The sequence below is a fragment of the Nanorana parkeri genome, unplaced genomic scaffold, assembly GCF_000935625.1.
Source record: "Nanorana parkeri isolate BGI_ZX_2015 unplaced genomic scaffold, ASM93562v1 scaffold750, whole genome shotgun sequence".
Taxonomy (NCBI): domain Eukaryota; kingdom Metazoa; phylum Chordata; class Amphibia; order Anura; family Dicroglossidae; genus Nanorana; species Nanorana parkeri.
The window spans coordinates 610,396-624,081 of NW_017307018.1; the positions used below are offsets into that span (position 1 = coordinate 610,396).

Sequence of the window (13,686 nt, forward strand, 5' to 3'; positions counted from 1 at the left end):
GGCATGGAGGATGTAAAGTGAGGAAGAGTGCGGGAAGGGTCAGACAGAAAAAAAGGGGTAGCCATCGTCAGCTCTTCAGCAGAAAGAGGGGGGGTGCAAAAAGGGCAGGAACTGCAACCTATGCTGGTGAGCTAGTTCATAGGGAATGCTCATTGGGAGCTCATTGGAAGGAGCACTTTGGCCTTTTCACCTTGGGTGCTCAAGGACCTTGTCCCAAGACTGAGTGCTGGCTTTTTGCTGCCGACCGGTATCACTGAGGTGCTGTTCCCACCATGCTCTTTGGTGTATAGTCATTTATTTCTTCTTGCATGTGGTACCGAAATGGATGGTATTGTTACCAAAGCTGACATGCTACAGGCAGAGGTTGTATGTCACAATGGTCTAGCTGGCAGCAGAGGTGCACACTGCAGAGCTCTTCGAATTTACTGCCCGTTCAAGTGCTCTGGGACTGTCCTGATGCTATCCAATATCTATCAAACACATACTTGAAGTCTAGATTTTAAATATTTTTGGAATAATTGGGTATAATTAGGAGGGGGTTCAAGAAATGTGAGGTTGTGGTTTTGAAGTGTTTTGGCTTTTTATTTGGTAGGGTTTACTGGGTAGTGTGGTACTGCAAAAAAAGCATACAGACTATACAATCAAACGGTTGTGCCACTGACCAGTTTGTACAGAGTTAAGCGTGTAAGCTTAATTTTTGGAAAGTACAATTTTATATAGCACCAGAGGTCAATTCATATCTGTTACTAAAAAAATCAAGTGTTGCATCCACAACTACCTAAAAGAGCTTTTTTTTCCCTAGTTATAATTAATTAATCAGATTGGGGTGCTGCTGGTATATTAAAGCCAAGCAATAGTGCAAAAGTAAAAAAATGTTTTACACATACAAATTAAGTAATGCAAGTATGCAGTGTTGCTGACGCTGTCTGTTAGAATCGTACTGTTCCATAACACAAAGGAAAGATTGATGTTTTTTCAATGTTGCCCTTGAAGTCACAAAAAAGAAGGAACCTCTCTCTGCTGAATGGTAATTAAAAAAGAAAAATCTATTTGCACTGGTACATGATTCCAGTGGCAGTGCCTAGCTCTCAGGCCTTTGACAATCTCTTTCCTATTAGCTTTCAGAATGGCCAGAATTGATTTTTCTAGATTCATCTGCCCCATTGACCTCAAAAGGGTTCAGATTAATGTTTGCAATTTCCAGAAATGTAAAATGAGTTTGATGAATAGCCTGTGAATCAAACCTAGGTCAATTTGCTCCTCCATAGTAGTCAGTAGGCATTAGGCTGAGGTGCCAATAATTGTCAATGGCACTACAATGCATCAAACACATCTCTGAAGCACACCACATTGCACAGTAATGCACAACCCATGTGTTGTAGTGATCTGCGTCAGAAAAAAAGGTGCATGTCCGATTTGTGGTTAATGTGTGATCGTTATCGAAAACACACTGTAACAGACAAGTCTAAATGGGCCCTCAGGAGTAATGTTTTTGTGGGGAAATATTTTTAATGTAATTGTTGCCCAAAGGAAAGTTTGTTTATTCACTGTAAAGACATGAATGACAAAAAAAAAACAATCATGTCACTCGTCAGCATATGAGTAAAGAAATTAATAACATTAATGTTAAAAACCTCCAGGAAAATTTTTTTATTTTTGTATTGGACAGAGAAGGGAAAGGATAGAAACACCTTTTCAACATTTTAACATTAGTTTTAATATGTCCAACCTGTGATCAGGCAAGAACAAGTACCACCTGTTGATATTATCATTTTTCTACACAAAACCTGTGCACCTCTATGATTTACTTCTACTTTGTTACTAAGACCTTGATTTTTCTGACTTCAGGGCTAAGCTTGTCCACCTATTTGCTAAGTGTATTCTTGGTGCTTTAACCCACATTCCAATGCACCCTAATGTACTTAAAAGAGAACTATAGCCAAACCTTTTTTGCCCACTATATGCTGACAGTGCAGAACCGCGCTGCAGCCAGGAAAGATCCCACCAAAATTGGCGGCATCCACTCTACTGCCTGATTGAAAACGGGCTCTCTAGGGCCAGAGCCAGCTGTGCCCACCCCCTCCCCTGTCTGTCCCTCCAATTAGAGCTGAGGAACAAAAATATGGGAGGGGGAATCCCTGTGAGGAGCTGTGAATAACAGTCACTGCTCTCTGCAGGGAAAAGACCATGAGCTGAGCGATCAGTGGTCTGTGACAGCTGTAGTGTCACATACCTGCTCAAACTATTTTACTCTCCCAATACTTCTCCTTTAAGATCGCAGATTACTCTTTTTTTCTAATGCAACACACAGCAACAAAACTGCTACAAAGCTGGTGTGTTGGGATGCCATTCATAGTAAATGGTATGCAAGTTGCTGCAATGTGAAAGTGTGAATCCAGCTTTAACGGCAACTGAAGTGTTCCTATTATACAGGAGGAAAAAGGCAGGGATTAGCCTAAAATCAAGTAAGTCAAGCATCTATTAACAATGTAAAACTGAAGCAAAGGGGAAAACAAAGGAGGATATTTTTCTTTGGGTACCAAAACTTATACAATATTCTTTGTGGTATATGCACTTCTTTCAGCCATTAAAGTTTAAAATGGCTGACAAGTTTACTTTAAGCAAAGTGGTCCATTGTACTGTAATTACCCCGTTTTACTACATTGTTTTTTGGTTTTTTTACAGTAGTATTTTATTGTCCATGGTTGGTTGTTACACCCAACTTTTTTTTATTAAGTTGCAATCCAAAACAAGGATTTAAAAAAGTGAAAGCTATGTTACCTCATTGTTATATGCCAGAGATACTTCAGAGAATGGAGGTGGTGTTGGAGGGACAACAGAAATCTTACTAGGACATAAACAAAGTAGAATCTTACTAAAGCAAAAGTCAAAGTATCATTGTATATTCTGATACATGTAGAAAGACATTTAACAATATTACAGACCATGACTGACTGAAAACACGTTTCATCATTATTGCTAATAAGAACAGTGACACATTTCAAAGCCTAAGGCAATACTGTACTATAGCAGGTTACACATACAAATTAAAACTAGACTGAATGCTTTATCAAAATAGACACTCTAAACGTGAAAGTAAAGGCGGCTTTGTGAAGACAGTCTTTTGTATACACAGCTTATATCCTGTCCAGTGAAATAAAAAAAAGAAAAAGGAACTAAGCCAACAACAATGACAACATATACATAGATGGAGCACTGTCTGATTGTACCAAATTCACATTACTAAACCTGCAAGATCTGACAATGTTTGAAGACAGGTCTGTGTGCATTAAATAAACTACATAGAAGTCAGAGTGTCTCTTGTAGGAGTACGACCTGTTTCTATAAACTATCTCAATTTTTTTCTCTATCAGACATATTCACTAAAAGGTGTCGAGTTTGGAGAAGGCAGGAGATGTGAACAATCTAGGGCAAAATAGCGGATTTGGAAAAACTCTCCCATTCAGCTCACTTTCCAGTTCAGCTATGTTGTCCTATATTGTTCACATCTCCTGCCTTCTCCAAACTCGCCACCTTTTAGTGAATAACCCTATTTATGTTTTATAAATATATTCAATTTCTTTCAGTGGTATTATGTTTTCTCTGGCTAAATTGAAGTGAAAAAGTACAGTAAAGTAGAAGAAAAATATGCTGACCTCAGTAATTTACTATCTTACATTGACATCATTATTCTTTTTGTTATATAATGGGGCATTATAACATGCTTCTGTCACCTGCCCTCCCTTTTATCTCTGAATTCTGTATTCTACTGCCTAAGGCCTCAGTCACACAGGGCTATTATGTGCAACTGGGGATTCCTGTGGCAAGAACTCACGGATTCTTGTGGCAGCAATCCCAGGTCGGTTCATACAGATGAGGCCACTCAAGTTAATGACAGGCTGACAGCAGCCGCTTCTGTCTGTGGCTACCTGCATATAATCGTATGCTACAGTATACTTCTTTCTAGACACAGAAAAATTGCGTCCAGGGCATTTTTCCTGAGTTGCAGGTCATTGTTCCATCTACAATTACATTTGGACAGTCATGGATATGTGTATGGACCAAGCTAGGATTCCTGCTGCAAGAATATATAGGTTCTTGAAACAGGAAATCACAAGTCGCAGTCACCATATGCAGGAGGTTGACAATCAAGCAAGCAGTCTACAGTGTGCGATATTTATGTTGTATCTCTGTCTGTCTGTCTTTTTCCTCTCTGATGCTGTAAAAAGCCAAAGATCCCGGACATGAAACATTCTATAAAAGCAGTACAATATTTTGAAAGATTGTTATCAATTTATTTATTGTTATTGTCTTAATGGACTGCCCTATAAGCTCCTGAGTATGTCAGTGAAATAGTCACAATATTAAGAATTCTGTACACTAGGAACTTAAATTCACAGCATGTAAAGCAAAGCTGCAAATGATTAATGTGATTCTGATATGAACAACAAAATTAATAAAGGTTATTATCAGCACTTACTTAAATTTTTGGTAGGTTTTCAAAAGCTTAGCACCAGCTGTTTCATGTTTTCCTTTAAAACAAAAAATCATAACACATACAGTACACAGGTTTCATACAGGTACATAGGAAAGTCAGGAATAAACATGTGCCCACAAATTATTATTCTTTTTTAAAAAAAATACAAACTCACAGCTTTGGATTATGGTTGTGTGTTTAATGTTCAGTGCAGTTTTATAGGTTTCTTAGTTTCAAAATCTCTCACAACCTATTCTGCAAAAAAAAGGTTTCCATGATGCTCCCATTTGGCTTGGATTTGTGAGCAGGCCATAAGGCTTACATTGCAGGGTGGTGCTGCCTGGTAGGGGAATCACCAAACTCACTAGAAGTCTATAGAAGAAGGTTCAGTTTGGGCTATGGTTGTAATGGCTGCTTTCGACCGTAATTTTATTATTCAATGGTTCTACAAAGTAGCCCAATACCACATTGATTCCATTTGACCACTCTCATTCTATAGATTAATTCAGCAGTACCACTCTTTAGGTAAACACCCATCTAAAATTAACAGTTGGAAAAATGTCAAGAGCCCAGTTTCTAAGAGCCCTTGCCCATCTGTGTTAGCAGACTGGTCCATCGTAATATGACTTAGGGATCCATAAACCACAGCAGGTGCAATACAGGCAGTGAAAACACATTGGCACAAGACTGTATTGGCTGTATTGGGAGTACGATAAGCAAAATAACACACATCTAGCTTTGTCAATAATAGAAAACGGACCTCATGTTAACACTCTGCTGCCTTTTCCTGTGACTACGTTTTTCAACCATGCCATTTTAAGCACAAACTTTTTTTTAGCTTTATGACTCTTGAGGGTATGTTGTAGTATTCATAGCAGAAACAGCCAGACTGATACAGGCAGAGAAAATAAGATAATGTAAAAGTTATTTTTAGAGTCACTTGGTAGCTCTGCCTGCAGGTTTCCACACAATCATAACATTTACCTGCACATGGAAATTTCTTTTCTCTTTCATCGAAGAACCATTCACCAGTCTTTATTTTAATATCTCTAAAATATATAAGGAAAAATATCACTGTCATTATATACTACCATTTGTTAAACTCAAAATATACAGTAAATACAGTACTAAAGTATTTCCCAAAGTGCAATAATGCTGGCATGCAATCTATCAGCGCATATTAAGTTCTGCCCACTTAGGGGTTAAGGAGGGATTTCAATTTGAAGAGATTTCCTCTTATTTAGTATTGTATCTCTGGGACAAGAAGTAAGACCCCTTTCAGTTATTTTTTTTTCAGGCGGAAAACTAAAAAAATGTAAAACTAAAAATTTTTAGTCTATGTGAAGCCAGATATAAATGGACGTGCGGTCGTTTACCCATCACTGGAGTTCCATTTTGCCGGACCTGATCGTGACAGATTGGGGGCAGTCTTATGTATACATCCGCTTCCATCTGACTTCCCATAAACCTAACATGTGCCCGGTAAGTTACATTTTTAACTCCATCGCAGGATAGAAGAAAAAACTGGATGGATCCGGATGTCACAACGGTGATATCTGTTCCCCTCTGCTCCAATCAGCAGCACCATTCCCCCTGGTGACTGGAACTGATAGGCACCCATTTGAAAGGGGCCTTAGGGGAAATCTTCCCAACAGGACACACAAAAAGTACAGAGTTTGTAACTATCACCTACTCTATCCAAAACTAAAAAAAATGTATGCTTTTAGGCAGAGTTTGAGTTCATAGGAACACAAAACAGAGTTCACCGGATCAAGTTATTGTAAGTGCAATCATTTTTTCTTCTTTAAAAAGAGTTTTATAAGCACAATCCTGCCTGCTCTTTTTTTGTGTTTCTATTTTTACATGTTTATATGGCCTCGGAATATATACAGAACTTGCAACCTATTTGCCTTTAGTAAATCAACTCTTTTGAGTTAAGGTTATAATAGTACTTTGCAACCATCTAATGGAGCCTTTCTCAAACATTTTACCACGGAAGAACCCTTAAAATAACTTTCCGGTCTCAGCAAACCACTGCTAATAATTACTAAATCTGCAGCTCATGGTACATAAGTGCGATGGTCATTGGGAAGAATACTCCTTACATTTGTGGTCAGTGGGAAGAAACACCACCTTAGAAATAGCTAAAAAGATCATTGGTGTCAATGGTTACCTATCTAGAAGTGTCTAGAACAGGCAGAAATTGCTAACTGCCTTAGGAACCCCTAGCAACCTCTAGAGGTATCGAGGCTGAAAAGCTGGTCTAAATTTTGAGACAGGCAAACAAACGAATGTTTAAACATTCATGTGAGAAAAGCAGAAGACTGGCAAAAGCCAATATGCATGCATCAGTTTAATTTGAAATGGGTTAGAACAAGATATAGGGTTCTGTCAAATTAATCTTGGATAACTAAAAGTGTATCCATAGACAAAACTTTTTTTACTTTTTGATAAAGTAGGAAAGAGTTTACACCCCTGCCAGGTTATTATTTGGTGTCTGATTAACATTGGAGATATTCCCTTTACCTCCTGCCCCAAAGACCTGGCAGGAAGTTAGAGGAGATCTCACAAATTTAGGGGAATGTACCTTCTAAACCGCTGTCCCAGGAATAGTGTCCCCAATCAGGAAGCCGGGCGGCAAGTCATGGGGTGCCGTCTGGCTTCCTGATTGGTCAGGAAGCCAGGCTGCCTAGCAACAAGTGAAGCTGGCTTTCTAGCCAATCAGGAAGCTAGGTGGCATGCCATGACCCGCCTCCCAGCTTCCTGATCGGCTAGGAAGCCGGCTTTACTTGTTGCGATGCAGAGTGGCTTCCTGACCAATCAGGAATCCGGGAGGTGATTCATGACGTGCCGCCATGCTTCCTGATTGGTTAGGAAGCCAGGCTGCCAGGCTGCCTAGGAACAAGCAAAGCTGGCTTCCTAGACAATCAGGAAGCTGGGCGGCACGTCATGACCCACCTCCCTGATTGTCTGGGAAGCTGGCTTCACTTGTTCCTAGGCAGCCTTGCTTACTGACCAATCAGGAAGCTGGGAGGCAGGTCATTACATTATTGGTTAGGAAGTCAGGCTGCCTAGCAAACAGTGAAGTCAGCTTCCTAGCCAATCAGGAAGTTGGGAGGCAGATCATAACCCACCTACCGGCTTCCTGATTGGAAAGGAAGCCAGCTACATGCTCCCTTGGCACTGCCGGTCAGAGGGAGATCCCGCTCTGACCGGAAGTTCTGGTATCGGAGGTAAGTATTGGAGCATTTAGGCGAGTACGAGTACTCGCCCAAATACTTGGTATCGGCACTGATACTAGTATCGGTATCAGTGCATCCCTAGTTTTTTGGCAGCCAAAAATGCAGCTATAGCTTAGTGTATTTCAGAAGAAAAAACTGTGACTCACGTAGGCCCAAAAGAAGAGCCTTGCTCTTCAGGATAACTCAGCCTTGTATTCCTAATTGAAGATTTGGCTTGCAGAAAATGATATTTATTAATTTCCACTTTGAGACAAAGTTGTTAATGGAGTTCCTCTTACAAAAGAACAGCTCACTGATGTACAGAAACTGGTTATTAGAGGAAAGATTGTCAATAAGAAGGTTTGGTATGTAAACTGAGCTTTTGTCTCTTATGGAATCAACTATATTCTACAGCATTTCACCGTGCAATCTTTCCTTATTCCAGGAAATTATTTTTATTACCAAGCCTATATATTTGCAGATGAGGTGTAAAGAACTAAGTAGAGAAGAAAGGTTAATTATTGAATGCCTCAGTTATACAGTCATTTGTTTGATATTCCCAAACTGTTTCCTGCTCATTTGCAAAAGAAGGAAGGCTAGGTGAAAGAGACAATACATATGAGGAGAATTATTACCCATGAGCATTGCAAACTGTACACTTCCACGCTAGACTACTGCGAAAAACCTGACATCCATGACAGACTCTATGGCTGCAACCATTGCAAACAACGCCTCTGTTCACAATCCTTCCGAGGGCTTTCTGACAGCGGGCACAAGACCTCTCTTGGTATTCTTGACTTGCACTTTTTGCACCTTTCCATCGAAGCTGTTGTAGATGTGCTTTCAATTTTCTGCATCAAACAACAGAAAAGAGTAGATACATAACAAACATAAATGACACTGTGATGCTCATTGATACAAATAATCAATCAAGTGTAACAAAAAGAAAATTCTAGCAGACACAGTTAAAGAACCTTAATAGTACTTTAATAATCAGTGTCTTTACCTGTTTCAAGCACACTCCTTTCTCCATTTTTTTTTTTGCCTAGCAGACTGTTAATGATATGCACATTTTAACCTTTTGACAAAAATGAACAGATAGACCCTTACCTCTATCTCTAACTATTCGTCCTGGTCACCAACAGATGCCCATTACAGGAAGGGCTAAGGTGTCTCTGAAGTGCCTGCTGTGACTGAAAGTCTGGGTCCAACTTCAACCCGCCTTTGGGGGGGCAATAACTGGGTCTTACGACACAGACTGGAGCAGAGTTTTTATTATTGATTATGTACCTGTGAGCTGTTTATAAGCTTAGTAGTATATATTTGGCAGTTATTTCTGTAAACATTGACATAGGAATAGGTTGTTTAAAGCTTGCATATATTATTTGGGGCATATTGTACAGGAACGCTCCTTATACAAAGCACCAGGTTGAGATGAACTGCAAGGACAGTCCAAATTTAGCAAGCACTTTTATTCTGTTCAGCTGACTTTTCTTTTGCTATATGCGTCCCAGAGTTGTCTATTGGAAGTGACTGTATAACATATAAGGGTTTAATTCCAAAGGATAACATGAATCTCTATGGTTCACACCTGGGCGTATGGAATATGCGCGTTTGCCGCGCGGTTCATGAGGCGTATTTTTACCGTGATTTGCGGTAAAAGAAACGCACGACAAACACGCGTTTCCGTAGGCTATCCGGCTGTATCCCAATGGATACGCACGTCAAATACGCCCCAAAGAAGCTCCTGTACTTCTTTGGGCGTAGGGCATTTTACATCGCGTTCCTACGTGCTGTAAAACGCCAAGGTGGGAACCATGCCTATAGGCAATTATTGGTTTTCACATGTTGAGCGTTTTACAGCGCGTAGGAACGCGCTGTAAAACGCCCAGGTGTGAACCAGGCCTTAAGAGTATTAGAACATCACTAACCCTGTTGAATTGTTAGCTGTCAACAACTGGGCCATTTTACCATTGGTTTCCTGTTATTTTTCTGTATGTAGTGTAAATATGTGCATGTTGTGTTTATTTTCCAACAACAGATTGGGGCCTGTGTTGATGATCTTTTCTTCAATTTAGAACTGCTTATGTGCCCATACATATCTATGAGAATGCAAAAGCCACTGGAAGCAGGTCAAATGCAGGTCAACTGAAGGTCAAATTCACCTGAAGTGTGAATAATAAACCCCAGAAGCATTTCAGACTGATTTCAAAGTTAAAATGCTCAGTGTGTCTACAGCAGCGTTTCTCAACCTTTTGTCAGTCATGGCACCCTTTAAATGTATGCAAAATCTCCAGGCACCACAGTCTAAAATGTCATAAAACACGCAAAAAAGTGGCTTTCCACTTTCACATCGAAGTGCCCCCTTCAAATCAAGATTCCACCCTTCACATGAAAGTCACCCTTTCACATCAGGAGCCCCTTTTTCATATCAGAGTCCTCCCTTAATCATCAGAGTTCCCTTTTTACATCGGTTTTCGTTCCACCACACATCACAGTCCCACTTAAATAAAATTTTGAGGCACCCCTGAGGAAGCACCCTGGTTGAGAAAGGTTGGCTTACAGACTGAAAACCAGTGAGATGCAGACATTGATCTGTTAATGCACATATCTGTTTACTGCTATTGTAAAGTGTTAGTTATAATTTTGGGTTATGCCTGAAGTCAGTTACCACCCCTACTCCTGCAGCAGTCTCCATTTATTAGGAAGCTTGAGAATCTCATCATCTAAAACCAAAGCTGTTGATGGAGTTGACTCTAAATAGCCAGCAGACCATGACGAGTTTAATTTAGGGCTGTTACTGATTAACATTTTTGTGTTCGATTAATCGAAATTTTGTAAAATCGATTAATCGATTAATTATAACGCACATACAGATCCAACTACACTGGCCTATACACATACAGCACAGCAATGAAGTAATAAAATGAACTAGGATCACACTAATCCAGCACGTTATTAATCTCAAGTGCCCCACTCAATAGGGCCGCCGCTTGAGTGGGGCAACTCAGAATAATAACGTGCTGGATTAGTGTGATCCTAGTTCATTTTATTACTTCTTTGCTGTGCTGTATGTGTATAGGCCAATGCCTTGGCTGGCGCTCGTGCAGAAAGTTTTCAAAATTTTGAATCGATCAAAAAAATTGTAATCGATCAAAAAGATTAACGATTAATCGAGAAATTAATCGGTAATTTGCACAGCCCTAGTTTAATTCTATTAACATAATGTAATTTTGGTTTATGTAAAATATTTTGTAATAATACAGAGCCATAAAAAACTAAAAATATTTAAAATTAAGATGTATAATGGTGTAACACTGACCCCCTCAGGAGCTGCTGAACAATGTAGGCACTCTGAGCCTTACTACTGGTGATTTGCCTTGTAGAGGGCACTCATTACCAGACAGACTTCTACTCCATCAATCTTCTTTTTCAATGTTATTGGCTTAGTTGTCCAAGGGAGAGAGGGTTGGGGGTTGCAGCCTACAGGATACCCAAAAACCACGGCAACAATTCCTTTTGCTCACTTATATTTAGTATATATATCTATAGTATCTTTAACCTCTGCCACAGACTAAAGATTCAATAGGCCAATGGACAGGTACATTTAGGTATCTTCAGCCACTTTCACAAGCTAGTGGCCGTTTAATTGGAAAATGGCAACTGACTTATGATGACTCTTACGAAATTTTGTAAAATCGATTAATCGATTAATTATAACGCACATACAGATCCAACTACACTGGCCTATACACATACAGCACAGCAATGAAGTAATAAAATGAACTAGGATCACACTAATCCAGCACGTTATTAATCTCAAGTGCCCCACTCAATAGGGCCGCCGCTTGAGTGGGGCAACTCAGAATAATAACGTGCTGGATTAGTGTGATCCTAGTTCATTTTATTACTTCTTTGCTGTGCTGTATGTGTATAGGCCAATGCCTTGGCTGGCGCTCGTGCAGAAAGTTTTCAAAATTTTGAATCGATCAAAAAAATTGTAATCGATCAAAAAGATTAACGATTAATCGAGAAATTAATCGGTAATTTGCACAGCCCTAGTTTAATTCTATTAACATAATGTAATTTTGGTTTATGTAAAATATTTTGTAATAATACAGAGCCATAAAAAACTAAAAATATTTAAAATTAAGATGTATAATGGTGTAACACTGACCCCCTCAGGAGCTGCTGAACAATGTAGGCACTCTGAGCCTTACTACTGGTGATTTGCCTTGTAGAGGGCACTCATTACCAGACAGACTTCTACTCCATCAATCTTCTTTTTCAATGTTATTGGCTTAGTTGTCCAAGGGAGAGAGGGTTGGGGGTTGCAGCCTACAGGATACCCAAAAACCACGGCAACAATTCCTTTTGCTCACTTATATTTAGTATATATATCTATAGTATCTTTAACCTCTGCCACAGACTAAAGATTCAATAGGCCAATGGACAGGTACATTTAGGTATCTTCAGCCACTTTCACAAGCTAGTGGCCGTTTAATTGGAAAATGGCAACTGACTTATGATGACTCTTCTATAGATTCAGCATCCTTCCCCGGGCAACAAGCCAAAAAACATGAACTGGTCCTTTCTCTGGAGATTATACTCTCCACAGACAGCAGGCCTGAGAAGCATGACTGGACTTCTCTGGAACTATACCCTTCCCAGGCAGCATGCCTTTCATATGTATTCTCAGGTATTTCTTAGTTTATAATTAACATTTCTAAATATTCACAATAACATAACAAATCTTTACTTTTTGAGTCCAGGTACACTTTAAGCCTTTAGCGTAAAACACCACCAATGGAACAATAGATAATACTGGAAAGTTATTCTCGTATGAATGCCAAATAACCATCCAAGTATACACATGTTTTCATGACCACATTCATATTGTTGAAAAGAAGTATTTTTTGCCTTCTAGCTGCAGATGATCACAACTCTTTGTATAAGTACCATAATATTTGAGGATCATGCTTTTAAAATGTCATCTTTAGATATACAGTTTTTGCTAAAGATACAAAAAAAGATACATTTCCTCCTGTTTATACTGCAACAAAACAATGTTGCTCATTTTATAGATGAGAAAACAAATTTCCACAATACCTTATTCTTTCCTCTTCTGATTTCTGAAGTGTCTGGTCTCGATACAAGACGTCAAGTACCTTTTCTCTTTCGAGTTCCTTCAGAAAGCTTAAATCAAAATTAACAGCCATCTTCGGTCCGGTCCAGCAATATCTCCACCTGCTATTATGTGCTTCAGCTGTATTGCAGCTCTCATAGATGCCTGCACTCGATTGCAGTGACTTCTCTCTTTGCTTAATGTGTCATTATCCTGGGACAGAAGAGTGCATCCACTCAGTACTCAATTATGAAGCTCAACTTTTCACAACATCACTGGAACAATGCAAGCAAATCAATTAAATGTTTGCTCTACCATTAACAATTCTGGGAGGGCACCTAACTAGTCTTCAGCAAGATTGACTTTATCTATGCTTTTACCAAAGAACATTCTGCCCAATAGACTTTATATGCAGCATTTTTCTTCTAATGATATCACAAATGTATGTGTTTAAGAAAAGAAAAAAAAGCTCACCTATTCAGAAGTAAAACAAAAATGCAGTTTCACATTGTTATTTCTGGTCTTAACCCCATAATGTATCTGCGGGAAACATAACCACTTATTTGCGATAATGTGCCAAGACTATGATGATATAATGTGCAGCAGCTAAGTGGAGCCATTCATTAGACACAGCTTGCAGAACAAATGAAAAGGTTTTGCTTTCAGCACTCAGCCTCCACTGTAAATGCAAAAAGTTGGTCTCCTCTAGAGTTATAGGTCTGCACAGCAGCAAAGGTTTTTTTTGTACACAATGCTATTAAGAGGTATTATGATTTCAGTAAGCAAGGTATGATAGTTAACAGATTGTTCTTTATAAAATAATACTCAAAACAAACTGCCTGCATTAACCACTTGAAGACCAG

The 13,686-nt window shown here is 39.2% G+C and overlaps 1 protein-coding gene across 1 annotated transcript in view; it reads right to left on the minus strand.

Annotated features, from left to right (window-relative positions):
- SYTL3 (synaptotagmin like 3) overlaps positions 1-13,031 on the minus strand; it is a 34,057-nt gene extending 21,026 nt beyond the window's left edge. The window contains exons 1-5 of the mRNA XM_018564423.1: positions 12,808-13,031; positions 8,334-8,549; positions 5,462-5,526; positions 4,481-4,532; positions 2,782-2,848 (exon numbers count right to left, since the gene is read on the minus strand). Of these exons, the coding sequence (XP_018419925.1) occupies positions 2,782-2,848; positions 4,481-4,532; positions 5,462-5,526; positions 8,334-8,549; positions 12,808-12,917 (510 nt within the window). The 5' untranslated portion in view covers positions 12,918-13,031. The remainder of the gene's footprint in view (positions 1-2,781; positions 2,849-4,480; positions 4,533-5,461; positions 5,527-8,333; positions 8,550-12,807) is intronic.
- Positions 13,032-13,686: the final 655 nt, after the last annotated feature.